The sequence below is a fragment of the Jaculus jaculus genome, chromosome 16 (genome assembly GCF_020740685.1).
Source record: "Jaculus jaculus isolate mJacJac1 chromosome 16, mJacJac1.mat.Y.cur, whole genome shotgun sequence".
Lineage (NCBI taxonomy): Eukaryota > Metazoa > Chordata > Mammalia > Rodentia > Dipodidae > Jaculus > Jaculus jaculus.
Window position 1 is genome coordinate 43734543 of NC_059117.1, and position 26820 is coordinate 43761362.

Consider the following 26820-nt stretch of genomic DNA (forward strand, 5'->3'; position numbering starts at 1 on the left):
AACCTTGGGTGTTGTCTTCTTCCATTCTCTTCATGATTGAGTAACCTTGGCTGTTGTCTTCCCCCATTATCTTCACATCCTAGCAACCTTGGGTGTTGTCTTCTCCCATTCTCTTCATGACTGAGGAACCTTGGCTGTTGTCTTCCTCCATTCTCTTCATGATTGAGGAACCTTGGCTGTTGTCTTCCTCCATTCTCTTCACGTCCTAGGAACCTTGGCTGTTGTCTTCCCCCATTCTCTTCACGTCCTAGGAACATTGGCTGTTGTCTTCCCCCATTCTCTTCACATCCTAGGAACCTTGGCTGTTGTCTTCCCCCATTCTCTTCACGTCCTAGGAACCTTGGCTGTTGTCTTCCCCCATTCTATTCACGTCCTAGGAACCTTGGCTGTTGTCTTCCTCCATTCTCTTCATGTCCTAGGAACCTTGGGTGTTGTCTTCTCCCATTCTCTTCATGATTGAGGAACCTTGGCTGTTGTCTTCCTCCATTCTCTTCATGATTGAGGAACCTTGGCTGTTGTCTTCCTCCATTCTCTTCACATCCTAGGAACCTTGGCTGTTGTCTTCCCCCATTCTCTTCACGTCCTAGGAACCTTGGCTGTTGTCTTCCCCCATTCTCTTCACGTCCTAGGAACCTTGGCTGTTGTCTTCCCACATTCTCTTCACGTCCTAGGAACCTTGGCTATTGTCTTCCCCCATTCTCTTCACGTCCTAGGAACCTTGGGTGTTGTCTTCTCCCATTCTCTTCACATCCTAGGAACCTTGGGTGTTGTCTTCTCCCATTCTCTTCATGACTGAGGAACCTTGGCTGTTGTCTTCCCCCGTTCTCTTCACGTCCTAGGAACCTTGGCTGTTGTCTTCCCCCATTCTCTTCACATCCTAGGAACCTTGGATGTTGTCTTCCTCCATTCTCTTCACGTCCTAGGAACCTTGGGTGTTGTCTTCTCCCATTCTCTTCATGATTGAGGAACCTTGGCTGTTGTCTTCCTCCATTCTCTTCACATCCTAGGAACCTTGGCTGTTGTCTTCCCCCATTCTCTTCACGTCCTAGGAACATTGGCTGTTGTCTTCCCCCATTCTCTTCACGTCCTAAGAACATTGGCTGTTGTCTTCCCCCATTCTCTTCACGTCCTAGGAACCTTGGCTGTTGTCTTCCCCCATTCTCTTCACGTCCTAGGAACCTTGGCTGTTGTCTTCCCCCATTCTCTTCACGTCCTAGGAACCTTGGCTGTTGTCTTCCCCCATTCTCTTCACGTCCTAGGAACCTTGGCTGTTGTCTTCCCCCATTCTCTTCACGTCCTAGGAACCTTGGCTGTTGTCTTCCCCCATTCTCTTCACGTCCTAGGAACCTTGGCTGTTGTCTTCCCCCATTCTCTTCACGTCCTAGGAACCTTGGCTGTTGTCTTCCCCCATTCTCTTCACGTCCTAGGAACCTTGGCTGTTGTCTTCCCCCATTCTCTTCACGTCCTAGGAACCTTGGCTGTTGTCTTCCCCCATTCTCTTCACGTCCTAGGAACCTTGGCTGTTGTCTTCCCCCATTCTCTTCACGTCCTAGGAACCTTGGGTGTTGTCTTCCCCCATTCTCTTCACATCCTAGGAACCTTGGGTGTTGTCTTCTCCCATTCTCTTCATGACTGAGGAACCTTGGCTGTTGTCTTCCCCCGTTCTCTTCACGTCCTAGGAACCTTGGCTGTTGTCTTCCCCCATTCTCTTCACGTCCTAGGAACCTTGGGTGTTGTCTTCTCCCATTCTCTTCATGATTGAGGAACCTTGGCTGTTGTCTTCTCCCATTCTCTTCATGATTGAGGAACCTTGGCTGTTGTCTTCCTCCATTCTCTTCACATCCTAGGAACCTTGGCTGTTGTCTTCCCCCATTCTCTTCACGTCCTAGGAACCTTGGGTGTTGTCTTCTCCCATTCTCTTCATGATTGAGGAACCTTGGCTGTTGTCTTCCTCCATTCTCTTCATGATTGAGGAACCTTGGCTGTTGTCTTCCTCCATTCTCTTCATGATTGAGGAACCTTGGCTGTTGTCTTCCTCCATTCTCTTCACATCCTAGGAACCTTGGCTGTTGTCTTCCCCCATTCTCTTCACGTCCTAGGAACCTTGGCTGTTGTCTTCCCCCGTTCTCTTCACGTCCTAGGAACCTTGGCTGTTGTCTTCCCCCATTCTCTTCACATCCTAGGAACCTTGGATGTTGTCTTCCTCCATTCTCTTCACGTCCTAGGAACCTTGGGTGTTGTCTTCTCCCATTCTCTTCATGATTGAGGAACCTTGGCTGTTGTCTTCCTCCATTCTCTTCACATCCTAGGAACCTTGGCTGTTGTCTTCCCCCATTCTCTTCACGTCCTAGGAACATTGGCTGTTGTCTTCCCCCATTCTCTTCACGTCCTAAGAACATTGGCTGTTGTCTTCCCCCATTCTCTTCACGTCCTAGGAACCTTGGCTGTTGTCTTCCCCCATTCTCTTCACGTCCTAGGAACCTTGGCTGTTGTCTTCCCCCATTCTCTTCACGTCCTAGGAACCTTGGCTGTTGTCTTCCCCCATTCTCTTCACGTCCTAGGAACCTTGGCTGTTGTCTTCCCCCATTCTCTTCACGTCCTAGGAACCTTGGCTGTTGTCTTCCCCCATTCTCTTCACGTCCTAGGAACCTTGGCTGTTGTCTTCCCCCATTCTCTTCACGTCCTAGGAACCTTGGGTGTTGTCTTCTCCCATTCTCTTCACATCCTAGGAACCTTGGGTGTTGTCTTCTCCCATTCTCTTCATGACTGAGGAACCTTGGCTGTTGTCTTCCCCCGTTCTCTTCACATCCTAGGAACCTTGGCTGTTGTCTTCCTCCATTCTCTTCACGTCCTAGGAACCTTGGCTGTTGTCTTCCTCCATTCTCTTCATGATTGAGGAACCTTGGCTGTTGTCTTCCTCCATTCTCTTCATGATTGAGGAACCTTGGCTGTTGTCTTCCCCCGTTCTCTTCACATCCTAGGAACCTTGGCTGTTGTCTTCCCCCATTCTCTTCACATCCTAGGAACCTTGGCTGTTGTCTTCCTCCATTCTCTTCACGTCCTAGGAACCTTGGCTGTTGTCTTCCTCCATTCTCTTCATGATTGAGGAACCTTGGCTGTTGTCTTCCTCCATTCTCTTCATGATTGAGGAACCTTGGCTGTTGTCTTCCCCCGTTCTCTTCACGTCCTAGGAACCTTGGCTGTTGTCTTCCCCCATTCTCTTTACATCCTAGGAACCTTGGCTGTTGTCTTCCTCCATTCTCTTCATGATTGAGGAACCTTGGCTGTTGTCTTCCCCCATTCTCTTCACGTCCTAGGAACCTTGGCTGTTGTCTTCCCCCATTCTCTTCACATCCTAGGAACCTTGGATGTTGTCTTCCTCCATTCTCTTCACGTCCTAGGAACCTTGGCTGTTGTCTTCCCCCATTCTCTTCATGATTGAGGAACCTTGGCTGTTGTCTTCCTCCATTCTCTTCACATCCTAGGAACCTTGGCTGTTGTCTTCCCCCATTCTCTTCACGTCCTAGGAACATTGGCTGTTGTCTTCCCCCATTCTCTTCACGTCCTAGGAACCTTGGCTGTTGTCTTCCCCCATTCTCTTCACGTCCTAGGAACCTTGGGTGTTGTCTTCTCCCATTCTCTTCATGATTGAGGAACCTTGGCTGTTGTCTTCCTCCATTCTCTTCATGATTGAGGAACCTTGGCTGTTGTCTTCCTCCATTCTCTCCATGATTGAGGAACCTTGGCTGTTGTCTTCCTCCATTCTCTTCACGTCCTAGGAACCTTGGCTGTTGTCTTCCCCCATTCTCTTCACTTCCTAGGAACCTTGGCTGTTGTCTTCCCCCATTCTCTTCACGTCCTAGGAACCTTGGCTGTTGTCTTCCCCCATTCTCTTCACGTCCTAGGAACCTTGGCTGTTGTCTTCCCCCATTCTCTTCACGTCCTAGGAACCTTGGCTGTTGTCTTTCCCCATTCTCTTCACGTCCTAGGAACCTTGGGTGTTGTCTTCCCCCATTCTCTTCACGTCCTAGGAACCTTGGGTGTTGTCTTTCCCCATTCTCTTCACATCCTAGGAACCTTGGCTGTTGTCTTCCCCCATTCTCTTCACATCCTAGGAACCTTGGCTGTTGTCTTCCCCCATTCTCTTCACGTCCTAGGAACCTTGGCTGTTGTCTTCCCCCATTCTCTTCACGTCCTAGGAACTTTGCCTCTTGTCTTCCCCCATTCTCTTTATGTCCTTGGAACCTTGCTGTTGTCTTCCTCCCCCATTCTCTTCATTTCCCAGGATCCTCGTCTGTTTTCTTCCTCTCATTCTCTTCATGGCCCAGGAACTTTGGCCATTGTCTTACTCCCCCATTCTCTTCATGTCGTAGGAACCTCTTGGTCATTTTTTTATAGCAGGATGGCATGGAATGGTGACTGCCTGTGCTGCTCCTAAAGGCCTCTTAGCTCCTGGGCTATCCTCTGTGCTGTGTATGTCCTCCTCCTCCTGACCTTGACGCCGTGTCCCAGAGCCCATACTCCAGACCCTCTGTGGAAAATCTGTGCCAGTCCCACTTTCTCTGGTGCACATGGCTCCCACAGCTTTTCCTGGGGCTCCCGTTGAGGAGCAGTGTTTCCTCCCACTTCATTCTTTAGTCCGATTGGTAGCACAGCACAGCACAGCAGTACCCCTGTAGCCATCCATGAGTCCTTTCTCCTCCTCACTCCACACTCAACATCTTTAGTCATCCTGCTGGTATGCTGTCCTTTGGGGCCTGCAGTCTCATCTGCCAGACTGGTTGTGAAGAGCACCTACTTGCACAAGCCCTGTCTCAAGGCCAAGGCCAGGATAGAACAGTGCCCTGAATCTGCCTGAATAATATGGTTTTGCAGCATGCCCAGCCTTATGTGAATGAGCAGTCCTTTCTTAGCACATGCCCATGCCCCACCAGCCTGCCCAGTCCTCTTTGCTCCAGTGTACATTTCTACCCCTGCCCTCCCACCTCCACTCCAGGACCTTCCCCAAAAGCTCCTCCCTGGACTTCCATCCGCATAGCCTTCTTTCCCAGGATCAACCAGAAGTTCCGGGCCTACAGAGAAAGAGCAGCCCTGCACACAGGGACTGTGCCTGCTCTGCCTTGTTTCTCCATGAGTCTAAATGCATTTCCTTTCTCCTCAGCCCGCTGCAGCCTTCAGATACCCAGAGGACCTGCTGCCTTGCACTGGCCATTGCAGATATCCTATGGCGAGCTGGTGGCCGAAAGCAAGCTGTGGTCACACTGTGAGTGGTTCTGGGGGGCACGTAACTGCTGTTCAACCTGTGCAGGAACAACTGCAGACAAACTGGCGAGGACTATCCTGTCCTTGGGAGGAAGGGCTCTGTGCGAGGCAGCCTGAGCTGGGAGAGGGCCCACACTGTGCTCAGCCCGCTGATGCCCGAGGCCCAAGGCTTGCCTCGGAAGGTGTGCTCCTGCTTGCCAGCCTTTCCTTGAGGACTCAGAACCCCTCAGAGTAAGCTTGTTACCCAAATAGCCAGCTTCTCTGCCTTCCCCTCATCATGAAGCCAAAGGCTAGCTCAGCTATGACACTGCCTATCTGTGTCACTATTCTGAGTTCCCAACGCATGCTCTCATCTGCTGTCCTTTGACTTCATTTTACTGAGGAGGAGGCCAAGAGCTGAGCAGGTGAGGATACAGCCTAGGCTCTGGACCCAGCTCTTCCCTGCCACCTTGGTCCTGTCCCCCACCATCCACATGGGTAACCTTGCTCTTCAGCCTGATCCCCTAGAGTAGAAGCATCACTTTGTCCTGAGTGTCGCCAAGCCTTAGTAAAGGAGGTACTTGGGGTTCAGGGACTATACTGGGGGGCAGGTTAGTCACTGTAGCATAGCACTTCACCAAAAGGACTCCCTGAGGCCAACTCTGAAAGCAGTTGCTTGTTGGCTGCATGAACTTGGGCAATGGATATAACTTCCCTGTGTCTCATTTACTTGTTTGGAAAATGGTGATGATAATAACAATTATTTACTAGGATGGCTTCACAAATTAGCGAGCCAGCATAAATAAGTGATATGTAATAACATTATCAATATGAATCATTCATTAATAAAGTGATAAATAGTAAATGTGGAGTGCTTTGGACAGTGTCTGGCACATACTAAGCATTATATAAGTGATGGTTAGGATACTGGCATTATTGTGACAGTTACCGTCATACTTTTGATACTGATGCTCCAGGCAACTTATTAAACCTGTTCCTTATCATCTATGTGGCATAAGTAAGGGCAAAAGGGGAAGGAATTGGATTTCTCCCTGTTATAGCGATTAAGAAACAGAATCCCAGAGAGGGAAGAGAGTGTGCCCAATACCACACAGCAGCTGGTGGCATAGAGGTCCTGAACTCCAACCCTGCATCTAGTGGGTGCTTCACTGGGCTGCACGTCCAACCCAGTTGTAGAGTGGTTATGGTTCATGGGGAGGCTTTGGCGACAATGGCCAGAATTCCAGCCCTGGGTGAAGATTATGGGCAAGCCAGGAGTCCGTTGTCTACAGATATATTTGTCATTTGTGGAGGCTAGTCAGACCTCCTGTTGCTGGGTGTGGGTCTGGTTGCTCTAAACTCACTTGGCTCTCTTTCTGCACATCCCGTCCTTATGAGTTCCATGGGCCCAGACTTGTGGGTGAGTGTAGAGTAGGGAAAATGAGAAACCCTTGGCTCCAGTCTCTCCTCTCACCATGTAAACCCTCATTTATTTCATGGCACATGGAGTCTCTTGCTGGTGGGAGGGCATGCCTGCTCTGCGGGCAGAGGATTCATGCACCTTGTTTTCCTTTTTAGGGCTTCGGGAACACAGCACTTCAGTCCAACAGGGAAATACAAAGCAGATGGAGTCTTAGAAACAGTACGGTTTTCTGGAAAACTCTTGTGCCACCTTTGGTTTTGTATGGGGTCTGTCTTTCTTCTTAGCTGGGGCTGGTCAGTCATCCTTACAGTCCAGGGCCTTGGAATCCTGCCTGGGGCTTGGGAATGGGCAGATGGGTGGCTTTGGGGATGGGCTCTTACCAGAGCTGGCTCCCAAGCTGAAAGACCGATGGTTTCTTGCTATCTCTGGGGCACACAGCGCGGAGGTGCCCCAGCAGCCTGTGTGCTACAGCCTTCATTGAGCTGCTCTCCTCAGGTTGCGCCTGCTTGTTTAGATCTCCTCCACATTCTCATGGCAGCGGGCTTGGGGGGATCCGAGAGTAACTTAAAAGGGAGGCTTTGATAGCAGGCAGCCTCAGCCATAAGGCCAGACCTAAGTAATAAAACAGGAAAGGCATAACTGTAATACTGGGAAAAAAAAGAACACAATGAAAAAATTTAAATTTGCCATTCCTTCATGGAAACATTTTGTGTGAGCTAATTTGTTTCATTTAACCTAGCCTTTGGCACATGTAACCTTGAGACCCTCACTCAGTGCCTCACTTTGCATGTTTTCTTTAAAAATGTTTTTGCTTAACCTGCTTGAGGAAGTTTCTGGTTGGGTTTTGATCTGGTCTGGCTGTGGTGTATTGGACATTGCTGTCCTGTCCCCCTCACCTCTTCCTGGTTCTGACCACTGCAGGCAAGGTGCTGGGTCCCATGCTGGGTCCTGTGCCCCATAATGTGGAGTCCTGAGAACTCTATGGACATACTGATGCTGGAGCTGGCCATGCTGGGCATTGTAAAGCTGTTGCCAAGTACCCATGGGGTTTTTAGTGACTAAATCTGGGGCTGCAGTGCTGGCATTGGATGGAGGGATCCCAGGGACATGCCTCTTATCTGTGTATGTTTCCTCTTAGCTCACGCTGTACAATTTGACAAGCTATGAGGATCTGGTCACTTTTCTCCAGCACAGCATTCATCAGGTATGCACAGTGGTTCTTTAATAGTACTGGCCTTGCTATGGCATTGATAAGCCTTCTGTTTCCTTGTGGAAGAGGCTGGTGAGTGACATAGTGCTCCTTCTGTCCCCTCACTGGGGTTGGCAAAGGAGCTGGTGGGATCCGTGCCTTGACGAGGCTAGAAAAGCAGGGCCTTGGAAAGGGTGCCCAGGTGGCCACATCTTGGGAGCTGATGGTGGCCACAAGACCCAGAGATCAGGGCCTGGTTGTGGGATTAGAAGGAAGGGGGCTTGCTGATGGACAGGCTATAGGGATAAAGACCCCAGTAAGCAGTCTCCCTGGAGGGCTGGAGTCTGGGTCAGTAGAGGGTCCTGGGACCATCCTGCAGATAAAGAGAGGAGGCAGCTTTTCAGGAAGGGCTGGAGGAGCTGCACCAGGCTGGTGGGTGTCATGCTGTGTCGTACTCCTACTGATGATTGTGAAGCGAGTGGGCAGCATGTGGCCAGAGTGGGCATGGGGCAACCAGAGGGCTTCAGGACTTCCCAACAGGTAAAGCACTGCTGGCTTTGGGAAGGAGGGGTCATATATTCTAGGGCAAAAGATTAGGCTTCTAGCAACAGCCTGGCATTGGGTCCTGAGTAGATCTGAGATCCTTAGCACCATCCTGAAGTGCTTTGTCCCTCCATTTACTCATCTTTCAAATCTGGAGACAACCATTCCTGGCTCAGGGCCTTGCACAGGTGCCTGAGCACTTGGGTCTGGATCTATGCCTAATTGTTCACTTCTGTTGTTGATGTTATAGTTACTGCTGTCATCCTGATCTGACCTTGGTGTGGGTGTATAAAGATAGGCTGTAACTGGTACAGAGGGAAGGTGCAATGAGAGTCAGGAGACAGTAGACCTCAGGTTGTTACCCAAAGGCCTCATTGATGACTGTGGGTCAGGATGGAAGAGAAGGAGGGCCAAGTTCTTCCTCTGCTGTGCAGGCTGCTCCCCAGCTATCCCTCTACCACCTGTTCACTCTCTGGTACGGGCCCAGTTCCATGAGGTCCAGGGAAAGCCCTAAGGGACTGGGCAGGAGCTGAGAGTGGAACTGGCTGGTAGAAAGCAATCAGATGCTCTACCAATTTGCACCAAAGATCCTGAGGTTTGGGTATAGCCCATAGACATGTCCCAACACTGACAGCATCAGATGTCCCCTAGGGAAGAAACCTGCCTACTCTGAAAACAACTGGAGGTGTGGGTTAATGTGGCACCGATCCAGCTGAAGTCCTTTAATCCAGAACTATAATTTCCCATGGTGCAGCCTCCAAAGTTGTCCTAGTTAGGGCAGCTTTCTGTCTGGTCTCAGAGGGAATACATGTGACGAGGGGACCAGAGCAAGCAGTGAGGGGCTGTGAGCTAGCTGTTGTCCTTTGCCCCTGTTCCTAGCTGTCCCTGATTTTTTCCTTGGAATAACCTTGAGGGTATCTGGCAATGGTTCAGTTCCCCTCTCTTGCCTAGAGTCTGGGGACTTCCTGGGCTTGTTACTGTATTTCATGCATCCCTCAGTTCCTCATTTGGAAAATGGAAGCAGAGCAAGTAGATAAGGTCCAACTCAAGGAAAGACCCTTAGACATGAATGAAAGAAGGTGTTCCACAGGGTGCTTGGTGCTCTGGGTGAGGTAGTTTCATGTGTGTCCTGACAATATAGCAGTGTACATGAGAAACATGCAGAGCCTGATGGCTTGAATACACATGGTTTCATAGGTACCTAGTGACGGAGGCGTACCTGTTTCAACCCACTGGGCAGATGGAGTATGGAGCCATCCTCGCCAAGGAAGGGAAATGACTGGGGACTTAGTATGGCCTGCAGGGCAATTGATGAAATGGATCCAGGCTCTGAGGCCTAGTTACTGCCCCTGTGGTGGTGGCCCTCAGCACCAGGGCCTCTGGTCCATGCCCATAGGTTAGGTCTCGTGCCTTAGTTGGTACGCTAGGTTTTCTATCAAGCCTCAGCATGACAGTGACCATGAAGAAGGCTCAGAGAGAAGGGCCTGCCCCCAGTCAAGCTATGTCCCCTTCCACACTGACTCTGGCCTCCAGGAAAGCTGCCTCCTCATTGGCTGTGGCTTCTTGGGACAGCTGGTTGAGTCAATTCCTGGCCCTTTCCCTCCGGAAGCAGTGTTTTTCCCCAAAACTTAAATTATATTTTTGCTGGAAGCTGCTGAGCTGCCTCAGCAGTAGGTTCACCAAATCCATTTTTCATGGGCCCAGCTCAAGAGATTCACCTCTGCCAGGTCTGGAAATGCACACCATGCCATCTATGCCCCAGATAAATAGTGTTCATGCTGGGTTGTCATTGCTGCTCACTGCTCCAGAGGTGTCTGTTGGCCCTCGGCCAGCTTGAGAGGCTGCCCTGCTACCCGCTGGAGTCCTTGGTGGACTCATGTCTCTCCAGGGCCAGAGTCATGCTGGGAAAATGGCCCTTTCTTTCTGAGTGGCACCAGATGTAGTTCTTGCCCCTGGCCCTAGTTTCTAGCCCAGCTTACTTTTCAAGCCAGCATGTTGCCACAAGCCTCCCACGTCTGGGAAGCTTGAGTTTGATGCGATAATTTGAATACATATTTTTATAAGCAAGAAGGGATATTGGTGCCATTCAGTTGTGTTCTCAGAGGGCTGGATGTGACTCTCTACTCTCTGAGGGAGCAGAGAAAGCACTGTCTGCAGTGTGTCAGGACTGGGGACACGCTGGCATGACAGTACCAAGGGCTCCCACAGCTGCACAGTGAGTGCAGCTTCAGTGGCTCCTGTGTCCACCATTGCAACTCTGCAGAGGAGCAGGCCCTGAGACCTGAGACAGAATGTTGTGCATGTCCATGGCAGCAGGAGGTGAATATTCCAGAAGAGGAAGGAGAGGCAAAGAGAGCTTAGTGATTCTCTAAGATGCACACAGGATCTACAGGGTCAAGTCTTCCCAGACCTGTGTTGGCTGGGCTGGACATCAGAGAATGGCAGAATGGGCCATGGCCCAAGGATATGCGAGGCAGAAATGGAGGACAAGTGAAGTGACTGGCTTGAGATCATACAGTTAAGAAGAGGTCCATGTAAGATTGCTCTGGATTTATTCATCTTATCTGTTTCCATAATAAGAATTGGTGTTATTTATGAAATAATCCATGCTCTCAGGGCTTCGCTGTTCTCTAGCCAGCCTGCCTCAAGCAGTATTCTCATTCCCTCCATCCCCTGGTTTCCATTTAGACCTCACGCCTCCAGAGAGCCTTCTCTGACCCTCATTCTGTGTGAAGGTCCTTCCTGGGTTTCTCCAGGGGGCTTGTGTTCTGACATGGCTGAACCCCTTCTTCACTCTTTTGGTGTTGTTTCTTGTTCTTTCTTACCTGAATAACTTCCCTGTCTAACAAGTACTGTGTTCACAGACAGGCTCTTTGTCTATCAGCTGTCTGTCTATCTATCTTCTCTCCCTATCATCTATCTACCTTATTTTATTTTTGAGATAGGGTTTCCCTGTGTAGCCTAGCCTGGTGTCAAACTCATTATGTGGCCCAGGTTTGCCCTGAACTTGGATTCCTCTCACCTCAATCTTCTCAGTGCCCACATCACAAGCATGAACCACCACACCTAGCAGGGAACGTGCTCTCGGCATAGAAAATTTACTTAGTAGGTTTTTTGTTTATTACTTGTTTAATGATTAACTGATGATTTGAACTACTGGATTAAAAGAAAGACTGTATCTTGAAAAGAAAAGAATTTTAACAGAAGCTTGAGCTGCAATCATTTCCAAACTAAAATACCATATTTGTTTTTGATTTTCCTGGCAGCCAAGGCAAAAATGGAAATATAATAAATCATATAATTCTCATTACTTATGGCTAATCTAGAAGAAATAGGCCTTTTCCCTTTAGTTTTAAATCTAAAACAAGTTATTCACATCCACCCTGATTACTGACTATTGTAATGTGCAGCCTCTTCAGTCACAGTTCATTCCCAAAGGGGTAAATAAAATCTTCACACTGACGGGTAGGGGCTGGGGAGATGGTGACTCTCCAGGAAGTGTCACAGCCCCATAGAAGCAGACTGTGGACCCTTGGACTCACTGCGCAGGTGGGCAGTGCTGAGCCAGCCACAAACTTACAGTGACCACAGGTACAGGCAGGCTCTGTCTCAGTGCTTTGCAAGAGTTAATCCATTCTCCAAACAACGTGATGTGAGGATAAGATAAAATAAGATCTGTTGTCCTTATTTTACAGTGGGGAAGAGTAGGGACCAAGGAGGGAAGAAACATCTTCATAGCCACATGTGTAGCACTGGTAGAGCCAAGGTTTAGATTCAGGCAGTAAGGCCAGGATTATATGGGGAAGATGGGATGTTTGTCTTATCTGCACAACTTAAAGAGATACAAAACATGTCAGAGATAAGTATCAACACATTTTAGAAAATAAAAATGGTCAAATGAACAAAATATCAACTTTTTGAGATTAAAATTTTCTTTTAAGATTTGCAACAAAGCCGAACACCTGACCTACCTCAGACTGCAGCCCTGCTCCACGCTGGTCTGCTGCTCAGTTCTATGTAAGGAGTTGTTAGTTAGAGTCCCTACTGTGCTGCCCCACAGCTGCCCTATAGGCCAGTAAATCAGTATCTACCAGGGTCAACTGTGATGCAGACCCCAAGCACTAGCTCCAGAATGGAGCTCACAATCACTACCCCTGGCTTCTGAGCCTTGAAACTCTGAGGCCACTGATGATTCTGTGATGGCCTCTGTGTCAGCCAGGATGGTGAACCTCTGTCCTTTAGTAAGTCTGCCTAGTGAGACCAGCATGGGGTCTGCCCTGTGGTCACTCATCAGCTTCCTGACTGGGGCTGTGGGTCGTGCTCCCAGGCAGGCCATGTCCTGGGTGTGGCCCACAGAGGTGGGCTGAGGTGGAGATGTGTTCAGGATTGTCCCTCACTCCTCTCTCCTCTGCAGTTTGAAGCAGGCCCCTACGGCTGCATCCTGCTCACCCTGTCTGCTGTCCTGTCCAGGACCCTGGAGCTGTGAGTATCTGCCCTCACTTTGGGGTGGGGACTGTCTTCCTTGTGCCTGTTCAGAGCTCAGGGCAGTGCTTGATGAGGTGACAGGAGAGGCAGTCTGCTGTGAGACAGAAGAGCATTCTCCATCTACAGATACACCTGGAGATGCCTTGTCTGTGGCCTCCCCCTGCTGGGGACACCCGTCCCTCCCTCAGAGTTTGCAGGGGACTGCAGTATATGCGCCCTCAGCATTCACAGGGACTCCCCTGCTGTATGTGCATGGTGGACAATGGAAGCTGGGAGTGGAGGTGACTCAGGGACCCCAGTAGCTCAGGGCAGAGGCCTAGTTGTTGAGCAAAGCAGTGCTACGACAACGAGATTAAGCTAGTATAGGGCTGAGCTGCGAGGAGGAGGAAGTCAGCGGCGGTTGGGCCAGGAGGCCTGGGTGGCAGGGATAGAGAGGCTGTTTGACCCAACTGTACCCTTCTTAACCTCTTCATCCTGATCAAATGCATCCCCCTAGGTTACTAGCACCAGTTTCTTCATGCAGCTCATTTCCTGGGAGCTTTCTAGGCCTCCTAAGGAGCCTCTGTCTGTCACCTGAGCGTTGCCACTAGGGAGCCTGGCAGATTATTAGCCCCTGAAGAGTTCTGTAAAGTACAGTCAATTGATTTTCCCAGCAGAGGCAGACTGGGCATGTGCAACCATGGGGTAGGAATGTGGTTGGGGGTTCCTCATGGGGAGAATTTAGGAAATGGGATCCTGGCAAGAGGAGGCATTTACTCTTTAGTGGCCTAGTGGATGGGCTGGTGGTTTGGTGCTACAGGCAGGAAAAGGACACAAGGCTCTGTGGCCTCAAGCATCAGCCTGCCTGCTGCTTGCTGCCACTGACCTTATTAAGTCTGTGTGTACACAGCACTTTCTCTCGGCATTTTTCTTCTAATCCTGCCATAATGATAGTATTCATTCCTGGTGCGGGCTCACGTGCATGGAGACCATAAGCCACTCCACCTTTCCCCAGGCCTGGTTCCCTAATCCCTGGGTTGGGAGAGCTGAGTGGGGGTCTCCACCTCATGGACATGCACAGTCTCCTGGTAATGGACCTGAAGTTACAGCTCTGGCAAATGGGCATACATACACAGATGCACATAGACATAGACACATTGACATGTGCATATCCACCATGGACAGACACACACAGATACCTTTACAGACAGTTATGGACACAGAGATGCAATCCAGCTGTCCCTCGGGGCCATTCCTCTGGACTCTGCTTGCAAATGTCTTCAGGATGCTCCATCCTGCCCTAGAGTCAGCGCAGACATCTGCCTTCTTGAATCTGAATGGAGATCTGCTGTGGGCTGGGTTTTGTCTCACACTGTCACTCTGCCCTCACCTTTCCTTTTTTTTCCCTTTGGGTTTTCAAGGTAGGGTCTCACTGTGGTCCAGGCTGACCTGGAATTAACTATGTAGTCTCAGGGTGGCCTTGAACTCATGGCAATCCTATTGCCTCTACCTCCCGAGTGCTGGAATTAAAGGTGCCTTTCCTTACAGAGCAGGGTAGAGGACAGGCCGGGGCAGTAAGAGTAATGACAGCCAGTATGTTTTGCAGCTCTAGTATGCCCAGGCCACACAGATCAGTGGGTGGGCCCGCTGTGATTGCTGCAGTCCTAGAGCTGAGTGGTTCAACCCTGGGCACACAGCAAGGTGAGCCTGCGGTCAGCTGCCCAGCAGGCTGGCCCACTCAGCACCTTGGATCCCTGCTTACAGAGGCTCACTTGGGAGAGAGGCAGACACAGGCTCAGGCCATACTGTTCCTCTGGTAAAGTCTCTTCTCCCAGGACCTGGGATGATCTGGGATCCTTCTGCCCTTACTGTTACCTTGTTTTTCCTCTTCAGAAAGCCCTTGACCCCAGGGGGTGTTCCCACCTTGGGTATCCCCTGCAGCATGTGCAGATGGGCAGTGCCCCTGCTGGGTGCCAACCTCCACTAGTCTGTATCCTTCCTGTCTATGGGCTTGTCTTGGTACAGCAGGTGGAGGTCAGGAGTCCTCTTCAGTAGGCACAGCCTCAGGGTATCCCAAAGCTCATGGTTCCCTCTGCTTGCCCTTGACTGGGATTTTCTGGCTGGTGATAGGCCCTGAAGAGGTGGGAACAAGCCCCAGCCTAGGGTCTGCAGTGTGAGGTGAACGTGCGGTGACACCAGTTGTGATGTGTTCAAGGGTGACAAAGTGTAAAGTTAGACCGAGGGCTTCAAATAAGAACCAGCGTCAATCTGCTCAGCCCAAGCCATCTGTGCCCGTGCCCCACCAGAGCTGACCCCACCCTGTCTGCGGCCCAGGGGCTTTCCGAGGAGGAAGGACAGTGGTGACCGGGCAGGAGCAGCCCAGGCAGTTCCATCGCTGCCTAGATTGTAAGAGTCACACTGAGATGACCACATAGCCTTCAGCACTTTGAGGGACCAGGCTCAGCTGACTATCTGTTGTGCGCCAATGGGCAGTGGTTCCAGAAAACCCACCTCAGAGGTTAGCAACTTGTAAGAACTTTCTTTATGGACATTTGGACACAAAAGTACAGACTGAGCTGAGGCACCATGTGGCCTGTCAGGGGAAGCCCAGCAGGGTGGCAAATCTCATGCAAGCAGACACTTTTTTTTCAATGTACCACATGGGTACTTGAGTCCACTGAGCAGCTCAGCTGCCCACAGATCTGGCTGGCTCAGCCTGCCATTAATGTTTTAGCCCACCACAGCTGAAGAGAAACTAAATCTGATTTATGTTTCAAAAACTCCATTCCAGATCTCCCAGTGTAAGGTACATGCAGTGGGGTGACTGAGGAGTGCAGGGGCACTGGGGAGGAGGAGCCCCCAGCTTGCTGCTTCCCAGTGTCCAGTGTGTCTTTTGGGGGCTCCCTCTTTGGAGAAGTAGCAGTTTCACAGTCAGCTTAGAAACCTCAGGAGCAGGTGATGATGGCCAACTGCTCTCAATTCGGAGTCAGTCTCATTGCAGAGCTCTGTCCTTCCATGCTGTTCCACATGGTCTGTTATCATCTTGGGGAATAGTTGGAAACAAGTCCTAGGAACTCAGAGAGGTAATGGAGTCTCTATTATTAAATACTCTTCAGCCAGGAGAGCAGAGTTCTGGGCTGGAAAGACCACTCAGTTTGTTCCTGACACATGTATATATGTGTGTCTGTATCTTAGTGTGTTATAGAGAGAGAAGGGAAGAGGAAGAGGAGGAGGAAGAAGAAGAGGGAGGGGAGGGGAGGAGAGGAGAAGAGGAGATGGAACAAATCCACCTGTCTGTGCGCTGGGTGAGCAGAGATGGTGGTGGTGGTCTGAGATTGCAAAGGATGGCATGGTGATATGTGTGAGAGGCCATGCAGCCTTCTCTCCCAGCGAGGGCTCTCTCAAAGGCCCTCACACCATCAGGATTGTTCCTAAGCCAGAGCAGAGCTGAGGTGGAGCATCATGGGAAGATGCAAACCCAGCACAAACAGCCCAGCTGCTCCAGAGAGCTGTCAGAAGCAAGTCTTTGAGGTATGTGTCCCTGTGAAGAGCCAGTGAGGGCTTTTTATCTACTTGATTTTGAGACATTTATTTTCCTTCTTAAGATCTGTAGTTGCTTACTGTAAACCTCGTGCTGCATTTCACACTCTTCTGGTTCCTATCCCTCCGAGCCATATGGCCAGAGCTTTCCCCAGGGAGCTCTCACAGGCCCCAGGGATGATCCAGGCCTGCTCAGAATAAGGCCTGGCTGGGGAGAGTTGAGGGGTATCCTGTGGGGATCATAGGTTGCAGTGGGGTGATGCTCACCAGTGGCTTGGACCTCAGCAGGAAGGTGGGAATGGCACCTTGGGAGGAAAATCTGTCATGCAATGGACTCTTGGTACTCATTACCCTGGCAACTTTGGAAGTCAGGTGGTGGCTTGTCTTCAGCTGAAGTAATGCTCAGCAGCACAGCCAGGTACCGAGAGCCAGGGCTGACCATGCAGCATCCCCACCCTGTGACTTTCCTGCTCTTCAAACCCTTGATATTATAAACAATAGTACAATAAAACAGTTTCTTTCTTTGAGAAAATAACCCTTAAATGAAAGCCAGCCATGAACACTGGCTAGAAAGCCAGTGGTGGAAGGTCAGTTCTAGCCACAGAAAGGTTTGTGTCAAAAGGTTGGCTTGAGAGGTGGCTGCCCTAGGAGTAGATGTAGTCTTTGACACTTGAGTCCCCTGCCTCCTCACTCTTCTCCTGGGTCCCAGCTGTGTTCCAGGATGGAATTTCTATAGCTTGCAACCTTCTAGGTGCTGGCTTCTGGATCTGCTATCACAGGCCTGGCTGTGCCCATCATAGGGCATGTGAACCCTGGGGATCCCCAACAAGACAGATATCTGTATCCCACTGGCCAGGATCAGAAAGTAAAAGTGTGGGAGGTGAGGAAGAACAGAAGGCCCATAAGCTCCTCTCAGAAATGGTGAAAGGTGACTTAAGCTTCCATTCTGATTCCTTCAGGTGGCATTGCTCCAGTCACAGACCACCAGTGGAAGGCTGGTAATGTGTGACATGAGGCCTTCAGTGGGGGCAGTTCTTGCTGAGCATCCCTCAGCCTCCATGGTTCCACTTACGTTGTGCAGATAGAGAGAGGACATTCAGGGCGCTCAACTCTGGGTACTCAAGAACTCAAAGAACTGAGATCTGCTTTTTTAGGTCTGTGGCCAGCGTCCTGTCACCCCTTAACCTAAGGAATGTGCAGTGGAGGCACACCTCATTCAGAGGTTATAGAGTGGACAGGACCCTTGCTACTACCTTGGGGCTTTGCAGTCTGTGGCAACCCAAGGGACAGAACCCCAGGCCTGGGACCACTGGCTCACTTCTCAGGTGTGGGGCTGTGACAAGTGAAGGGCAAGTTAGTGGCACAGCTGATAGCGTTATCCATCTTATGGCTCACAGGCGAAGATGTTGTGCCAGCATTCCCCTTCCTAAAAGGAGGGCAGTGATGCTATTCAACAGCGTTTGATGACATAGAAGAGTGAAAATCAAGGTATTACGTTGGTCCTTCCCAGCCTCGGAGCTTGATGCACCTGCTGTACTTTGCATCCAAGCTTAGCTGCCCAGGTCTGAGCCAGAGCAAGCCAGCTGCAGAAATGGCAAGTCACAGCCAGGGATTTCCCACTAAGCTAAGGACAGCAATTCTGCCCATGGACAGGAGTCTGGAGACTGGATGGAAGAGGGCCATCCTCTATAGCCTAGTCTACCCTGGAGTTGGTAGAACTAGGGGTTATTCTGTCCCTCTGGCCACTTGCAAGTAGCTCTACTCACTCACCCCTTCCACAAAAAGTTCAGGGCCCCAGATGAAGAAGGAGACCTTCTGGAAGAGTCTACCATGCCGGAGCAAGCTGGACTGACTGTGCGGTAGGTTGCTCAGTTGCCCACACCTCTGCTCTCCTAGGATCCTGCTTCTGAAAGCTGTTCCCAGGGTTTTCCTTATAAAAGCTCCTAAGATGGTGTGACAATTTGTGTACTTACTGTACTCCTGAAGGGTCTAGAGCCCAGCTTTGGATACGGGTAACCAGATGGACAGGACATGACATGGCCCTAAAAATCCTTGTTGCCTAGAGGGGACGAGGTGGTTATGTGAGGACCGGTTCGTGTGTGCTTTGGGGACGGGGAAGCAGGAGAGAAGAGAAGGGACATTTCTGTGCCAGGGGTGAGAGAAGGGTCTTTCTGTGAAGAAGAGAACACGTAGCAGGGCTCTGGGGGATGGCAGAAAAGGACTTATTCAGGCAGCAAGAACCAAGTGGTCACAGGCTACTGATGGCAGCAGGGGGGGGAGGGGTTGTAGGAATCAGTAGCCAAGGCCTAGCTGGAGGGCGACAGTGGTGCCGGGAGGGAAGGTAGTTTGGCGCAGGCACCTGGACCTCGCTCCTCTAGGCAGGCCCTTGGCCTCCACTCCAGAGCCTTTTTCAAGGACTGTTGGGCAGTATGGGCATATCTTCAAGGGCTATTAGCCGCCTCTCATTGCCTGAATATGGGAGGGGCTTTCCTGCTGCCATACTCACATGTAGTGTGTAAGACCCCATGTGACAGCCCTGCAAGGTGGCTGTTATCCCAGAAGGTAATACAGCACAGGTGGCAGAGGCAGGCTGACACCCAGGTCTCCTACCACTGCTCCATCTGAGGAGAACAGTTTCCCAAATCCTTGTCAGATATCTATAGTTACATCTCAACCTCTTAGGGGCCTTGGTTTATCTTGTTGTCTTGGCTATAACACGAATGGTTGAGGTTGCAGGAATCATGACCTCTTGGTTCATTGTTTTCTTGTTTTTATTATGATGATCGTAGGAAAAAGGAAGTAACATTTACCGCATGCCAAAGGCTTTATATAGTTTATTTCACTTTGTTCTCATAGTAACCCATAATAGAAGGAGACATCACCGTGCCCAAATTACCAACAGAGAAACAGACTCAGCGTGGGGCGGGGGGGGGGAGATAAGTTACAAGTAGCAGCACTTGGACTTGAACCTGAGGCTCTTTTCACTTCTCCTGCAGTTGTATTACAGCTTTCCTTCCCACTGCTGATTATCCTTAACAGTTAGTAGAAGCACCACCTTACATACGACAGAGATGCAGTTTGGGGAGGGTCCCCAGGAGACCTGCTTCTGTGGACAACTGTGACTTTGTGCTCAGGTGAATGAGTGGCGGCTGGCCAGGTCCTCTCTAGCTAATTGCTGCCTACAAGAGGCTTGGTGTTTCAAAGGTCAGAGTAAGGGACCAGGTACCCTTGTTGTTGCCCCCAGAGAGGAGGACCCCAGAGATCACTTGCCTCTAGTTTTACCAATGTGAACTCAGTGAGAGGTAGTGACTGGCCTAAAAGCTTTTGGCCAGTTCCAGGTTGAGCTCACTTGTTTTGGTGAATGGTTGTGACTGCGGGTGGGGCTGGGGCTCTAGGCCATCGCACCTATTTTTCTTCATATTGGGAAGCTTCTGTGTCAAGTGCCATGTTCACATGGGGAGGCTTTTGGGTGAAGGGACAAGCTGGCCAGAACCAGCAATGACAAGCTGGGTGGGGCTTCAGGGCTAGTCTTCCCTGGAGCCAGCTGACCCGGCTAATACTGGCTGTGTTTCAGGCCACGGTAGAACACTGGTGGTGCTGGTCCCAGCCCTGCTCATGAGGACCTTTGTGTTTTGGGGTATCAGCTTTCCTCTCATTAGAACAAAGGTAGAGGTCTTGCCCTCCTGGCCTCACAAGGATTTTGAGGGGCTGGAGAGATTGCTTAATGGTTAAGGTGCTTGCCTGCAAAGCCAAAGGACCCACATAAGCCAGATGCACAAGTGTGTGGAGTGTCTGGAGTTTGTTTGCAGTGGCTGGAGGCCCTGATGTGCCCATTCGCTCTCTCTTTGCCTCTTTCTCTCGAATGTATGTATGTATGTATGTATTTAGGGAGAGAGAGAAGCTTTTGAGAGAAGGATGCATTTGACAGTCTGCTGAGACCATGCAGGTGGGAGGCTTCTGCTCCATGGCAGAAGCACTACTTGTTTTGAGACGTGTGGTAGAGGGCAGGAAACGGGAGGAAGCAGAGACCTAGGACCGGCTTCAGTCCTTGAATCTGGGCTGTTGCCTGTCACTTGTGTGGACCAGTCATACCTCTTGAACCTGCATTTTCCTACCTGCCAAACACAGCCTGGAGGACTTTCCTTTCCTGGTGTCCCCTTGTTCTGTTTCGTGGTGCGGCACAGTGGCTAAAGGACTTCCAGATGGTGGGCCAAATTGAGAGGCTTAGTCCTTGTTGTTCTCTTGGGCAGAGAACAGCACTTGCCCCTTTCTTGTCATTGGGTGACCCATATACTCACAGGCTATGAACTCTTGGTCCAGGATTGTGGCCCTTTGCTCCCAGATGCTGAGGATCTTGGCAGCAGAGTCGCTAAGACCAAGCCCATCCTTTCCTGGTTGAGTTTACTTAGGCTTTCCCCACTCTGCTTCTTGGCTTCACAGTGCCTGCCAGCACTGTTCCCTGGAGGCATATGCAGTGCAGGACAGCTCGGGACATGCTTCAGGTGGGTCCTGGTGTCCAGGGGCTCAGGACCGTAACTCCTACTTCAGGAGCCCCTTCCATGGCTTCAGGCTGTGTTCCAAGGATGTGTCTTTGTAGGACTGCAGGAGCGGGTGAAGGCGCTCTTCCCTGTCTTCACTGGATCAGCTCTGCTCTTAGATTCTGCACCTAACACTCTGAGTCTACAGTGACGTTGGATGCCACTTGTCCTAGTGTCCCAGGTTTGTGCTCACAAAAGCCCTAGATTTCCCCACAGTACTTATGTCTGATGGCTCTGGAGACTGGACATCCCAGATCAAAGTGCCTACAGGGTTAGTACAAGTCACCTTCTCATAGTCCTCACCTGGCCTTTCCTCTGCACCCCCGGGTCCCAATTTTCTCCTCTTCTAAGAATGCTAGTCAGAGTGGATTAAGAACCACCCTAAAAGCCTCATTTAACTTAATTATACCTTTAAAGGCTTCCTCCATATGCTGAGGTTCTGGGGGTTACTTGGGACATCAACATGTATAACACATACATACATACTAGGGATTAAACCTAGGGCCTTACACATGCTAGGCAAGTGCTCTACCACTGAGTTATATCCCCAGCTCCTTTTCCATTTTTTTTATTTTATTTTGATTGTCTCATTCTAGTCTAGGCTGCCAGTGAACTTGTGATCCTCCTGCCTCAGTCTCTTCCTGAGCTACTAGGTTTACAATCCTATTCTTTCAGAAATGGATGAATGAATTGATTTGGGGGACAAAATTCAGTGCAAGACTTTTCTGCTCCTGACTTAGAGCCCAAGGCCCAGGGAGAAGGGGCTTGGGGCTGCATAGCAGGCTGGGGCAGGAGCTGGGGTCTTAGGTGGCCTGTATGTGGGCTGACCTCTGTCTTACTGAAGCCGATGCCTCTGCCCCAGGGCTCTTCACTCTCAGCCCTATGAGAACTCCCCTGGGGAGGTCTGGGCAGTGCCATTTGCCAAAGTTGTAAATCTCTGAAGCCATAAGCTGCTCCTTTGGCGTCTCCCAATTGCCCTAATGTGATATACAGATGTTTCTCTCTTTTAAGATGCAAGCACACTTTTGAATTTCCCATCGTGTTTGCACCTAAGGATGCAATTACCGTTTCCTCCCATTGTCCCCTCGGCTTGTCTCTCTGCTCCCAGCTGACGCAGGCTCTTGAGCCCGCTGGGTGAACACGCGGCTGTAAGTTTATGAAGATCAGACTGCTTCTGAAAGCTGCAGGTGGCCAGCAGCCAGTGATGCTTATCGGTCCCCCCAGGACCGCTTTGAGGTTATTTTCTTCTCATCAGAAGATGTTGTATACGCCTCGGAGAACGCTTCCATCAATTCTCCTGCTCCAGCTAGCGCCAGCGGGGCCCTGTGCTGGGCCATGAGTCACCCCTGTTGGCTCCCACCCAGGCCTGCTGGACTGTCTCTGGTGGGTGGAGCCCTGCGGGCCTTTCCAGAGGACCTTGAGCCTTTGTGGTTCTCTACAGGTCTCTGTGATGCTGCCCCAGCCCATCTCATGTGGACTGTAAGCCTTTTGCATTTGTCCCTGGTTTAAATACAAGTTAGTGGTTTTCTGATACTTTATAGAGCTTGAGTTGCTGAGGTTGTCTCTGAAGAATACAGGACCAGGGTGTTTTGGGTTTGTAAGCATATGAAATAACTTGGATTTAAAGCATAAATTCAAGACAAGGGCTCCTCTTTAACCAAAGGAAAAGTAAGTGTTCAATTACTGAGCCCATTCTACTCTGGTTGCTTCTCACTGCTCTTTTGGGGTGTGGATGTAGGAAGCAGGCCAGGCCAGCACTGTGCTCCCCACCCCAAGCGATGAACAGCCAGAGTAGAGCTAGGCCTGGGAATAGACTCTCTGGTCGCACCTGCTCCCTGGCACCCGCCTCTCTGAGATTCTCTCCATATCTATAAGTTAGAGACCATAATTCCCAATGCTCTGTGGCCATGTACCACACATGGTTTGTAGATGAGGCTCCTTTCCTGTTTGTTGGCCACATGGCTCCTGTTTACAGAGTGCTTTGTCTCCAGAGGCATTTATAATGGGGGGCCAAATGGAGCCATGGCCTAATAGTGGGCTTTGTAGCACAGCAATGAGCTGGCAAAGAGAGCTTTGAGACTGTGGAGGGGCTTTGTGCCTCCTAATGCTCACATCCCGCCCCTTGGAAGTGACAAGGCCTCAGTTGGCCAGCATGCCCTGAAATGTTTTTGCCCTAGCACTTCTCAGCCCAGAAACCCTTCAACTTGAGGGATTTCTTTGGGTAAAGGGGAATTTGCCTGTGTGCCATCTGAGGCCCTGTGGCAAGGGTGGAGCCATAGTGGGGCATAGAGCGGTGCTCTATATCTCCTGACCTTGGAAATGGGTGGCTCAGAGTAAGAGCTGTGCTCAGGTGTCAGTGGCTATTGTGTAGGCATCAAAGAGGCCGTGTTCTTGTCATTGCTGGAGTTCATAGGTCCAGGACCTGTATCTGGTGATGATCTTCTTGCTGGCAAGGCCCTGAAGGGAACGAATGTGTTCCTCTATGTCTGTATTTCTGTCACTCTCTCTTGTCTTTCTCTGTCCCATCAGTAAGCTACCAAGATTCAGTCATGAGGGCTTCATTCTAATGGTCTAACTCAATCCTAGTTACTCTCCCCAAAGGCCTCCATTCTAAACACCATAATCTGATTAAGATTCTACACTCTTATTCCCTCACAGTAGGAATTCAATTCCAACACCACATGAACCCTTGGGAGCTGTACTCAAATTATACTCAAACCTCAGCAGAGGCATTAGAGTCCATTCCTCTCATTTAAAATACTGGCAGAATACATCCCAGAGATAGAAGAGGATACCTCAGTCCCTACTATCATTAGTAGTACTTGAGGTGTGAATTAAGGATATTGGATTCCCAGCCTAAACTCTGCTGTGCCACACTTCACTCACCATCCTCTGGTGTGGCAGAGGCCTGGAGTGGCCAAGACTGAGCTATTATCTAGGGAACACAGTGATCCCTTCAGTGTGGCAGCCTCCTCACAGAAGGCTCAGAACATCAGTTGCTTAGGTTCCTCTCAAAACAAGAATCCTTTTCCTGGGCCTGATGGGAACACCTGACCACCCAGCAAGGCAAAGACACATTAATGCCACTTACTTTTGTTTTCTAGTGTCCGCCAGGACTTTGATGTCCCTACCAGCCACCTGATTGGAGCACACGGATACTGCACACAGGTCAGGAGGTGCTGCGGGGCCTGGGAAGCTCAGCAGTTCTTCCCTTCATATGGCATATCCTTCTTTCTTTGTCTCTGCCAACATTCTCGAGGGAGCTTTCTCATGGCCACCTCTGCTGGCCTTCATTGCTCCAGACAGAGAGTCTCCATTTCTCCATGTTTCCTCAGCACTGATTTGTATGCTTGAAGCCACAGGAGCTGCAGCAGAGGTGGAATTTGGGTCCAATTGTGCAATTGCACTGTACAGAACCCGGGATCCAGGGCTCCACCATGACTGAAGACCCTGGACAGTAGCTATTCACTGATCATCTTTGCAGAGGGCGTTGTTATGACACCACTCTGTTAAAGATCCAGTCTAGGGTTGCGAGATATCTCAGTCAGTAAAGTACTTGGCCTTGCAAATATGAGAACCTGAGCTGGATCCCCAATACCCACGTAAGCTGCTAGGTTCAGTGATGTGCCTATGATGCTCGCACTGGTAAGGTAGCGATAGGAGGAGTCCCTCCTCCTTGTTGGCGAGCCAGTCTAGCTTACAAGTAGGTGAACCCCAGGATATGAGAGACTCTGTCTCAAAAAGGTAGATGAGGGCTGGAGATATGGCTTAGCAGTTAAGGTGCTTGCCTGCAAAGCCAGAGGACCTTGGTTCCATTCCACAGAATCCACATAAGCCAGAGAAGGTGGTACATGCGTCTGGAGTTCGTTTGTAGTGGCTGGGGGACCTGGCACACCCATTCTCTCTCTGCCTCTTTCTCTCTCACTCTCTCAATAAATAAATATATTAATTTTTTTAAAAGGTAGATGATGGCTTGGTGGTTAAGCACTTGCCTGTGAAGCCTAAGGACCCCGGTTTGAGGCTCGATTCCCCAGGACCCATGTTAGCCAGATGCACAAGGGGGCGCATGTTTCTGGAGTTATTTGTAGTGGCTAGAGGCCATGGCGTGCCCACTCTTTCTCTCTGTCTCTCTGCCTCTTTCTCTGTCTGTCTGTCACTGTCAAAATAAATAAGTAAAAATAAAAATAAATTTATAAAGGTAGATGACATTCTTGAGGAACCCACCATCCTCTGGCCTCCACGCACATATGTCCATATGTACCTAATTACACACACATGATCCAGTCTAGTGAGCATCAAATTCCATTTCTGGCTTCAATTCATGATTTTCTATGCACACTAAATCTCCAGAGAGAGACTGTGTGGGCCACAGTGGCATCTGATCAAACTCATACTCTTATGGCCCAGCTAAGAACTCATTGGCTGTGGAATTTTATCTCAATTATGCCTGGCTCTGGAAACTCACCTGGGCCCCATTCAGAGCCAAATTTCAGTGCTGTGTTGTTAGACACCCACAGAGATGTGGGTTTGGCTGCCCTCCTTCTGGAAGAAGACCAGAAAGTGGTCACTATCCTAGCTGCCTGGTAACCATGCTCTTCTGAGTGCCTGTCTGCCCATGAGAGCTTCACTTTGTGGAGGATAAGACAGTGGTTATGCCCAGGAATGGAAGCAGCCTGGAGGGGGCAGAGGATACCAGGCCAGTGCTTCAGTCTGGGTTTAGGTCTGTTCTCTATTGCACTCACAGAAATAGCTGGGGTGAGCTGGAGAGATGACTTAGTGGTTAAGGTGCTTGCCTGCAAAGCCTAAAGACCTAGGTTCCATTCTCCAGTACACACATAAGCCAGCTGTACAATGTGGTGCGTGTGTTTGGAGTTCATTTACAGTTACTGGAGGCCCTGGTATACCCATTCTCTCAATCTCTCTCTCTCTCTCAAATAAATAAAATAAATGCTTAAAAAAAAAAAAAAGAAATAGCTGGGGCATCACTTTCCTCTCCTAAGCTTCACTTTCTCACTTGTAGAAGCAGCATTTGGGCCAGAGCACAGCTTCCCAGCTTTGATTTGCACACTGTCCTTGGGGTCATGACAAAGAGCAGGATCAGATTCAGAGGTTTATTTATTTTTTCTTCTTTTTGGTGTGTGTGTGTGTATGTGTTTTTGTGTGAGAGCATGCATGTATATATGCATGTGTGTGAAAATCTGAGGTCAACACTGAGTGTCTTCCTTAATTGCTCTCTACCTTTTTTTGTTTTGTTTTGTTTTGTTTTTCAAGGTAGGGTCTCACTCTGGTCCAGGCTGACCTGGAATTAACTCTGTCATCTCAGGGTGGCCTTGAACTCATGGCAATCCTCCTATCTCTTTCTCCTGAGTGCTGGGATTAAAGGCATGCACCACCACGCCCGGCTCTCCACCTATTTTTTTAATATAATTTTTACTGGGAACTTTAGTAGATGAACATTCTGAAAATTGGTCATATTCCCATAGTGTTGCCCTCTTTGTCTTCTGTCCCCTGCCCTCATCCCACTGAAGGTCGTCTTCAGTGGGGTATCTATAAACTGTGGGATCATGAGTGCACCATGTGGGGAGGACAATGTCTCAAAGTATATCTACCCACCCTATGGCTCTTACATTCACTCTTTTTCTACAATGTTCCCTGAGCCTTGGAGGGCATGTTAGAAGTCTTCTTTCATGTTGCACTCTCAGCAGTCCCTTGTTTTCTGCTTTGATGAGTTTTGAGTCTCCTTAGTATCTACCACCATCTTCATGGAGAAGGTTCTCTGGCTAGCAGCACTCATATTTAATCTGCCCCTTCCTCTATTTTTCTTGGGTCCTGGCATCAACAGTTTACATGGGTTCTGTGGATTTAAATTCAGGTCCTCATGC

General features: G+C 49.9%; 1 protein-coding gene across 5 annotated transcripts in view; it reads left to right on the forward strand.

The window, feature by feature from the left end:
* Mindy4 (MINDY lysine 48 deubiquitinase 4) overlaps positions 1-26820 on the forward strand; it is a 117316-nt gene that overhangs the window by 75604 nt on the left and 14892 nt on the right. For all 5 annotated transcript variants that reach the window (XM_004652762.2, XM_045136167.1, XM_045136168.1 and 2 more), the window contains 5 exons: positions 5162-5263; positions 6820-6883; positions 7803-7868; positions 12811-12878; positions 24043-24106. In XM_004652762.2, coding sequence (XP_004652819.1) covers positions 5162-5263; positions 6820-6883; positions 7803-7868; positions 12811-12878; positions 24043-24106 — 364 coding nt within the window. The remainder of the gene's footprint in view (positions 1-5161; positions 5264-6819; positions 6884-7802; positions 7869-12810; positions 12879-24042; positions 24107-26820) is intronic.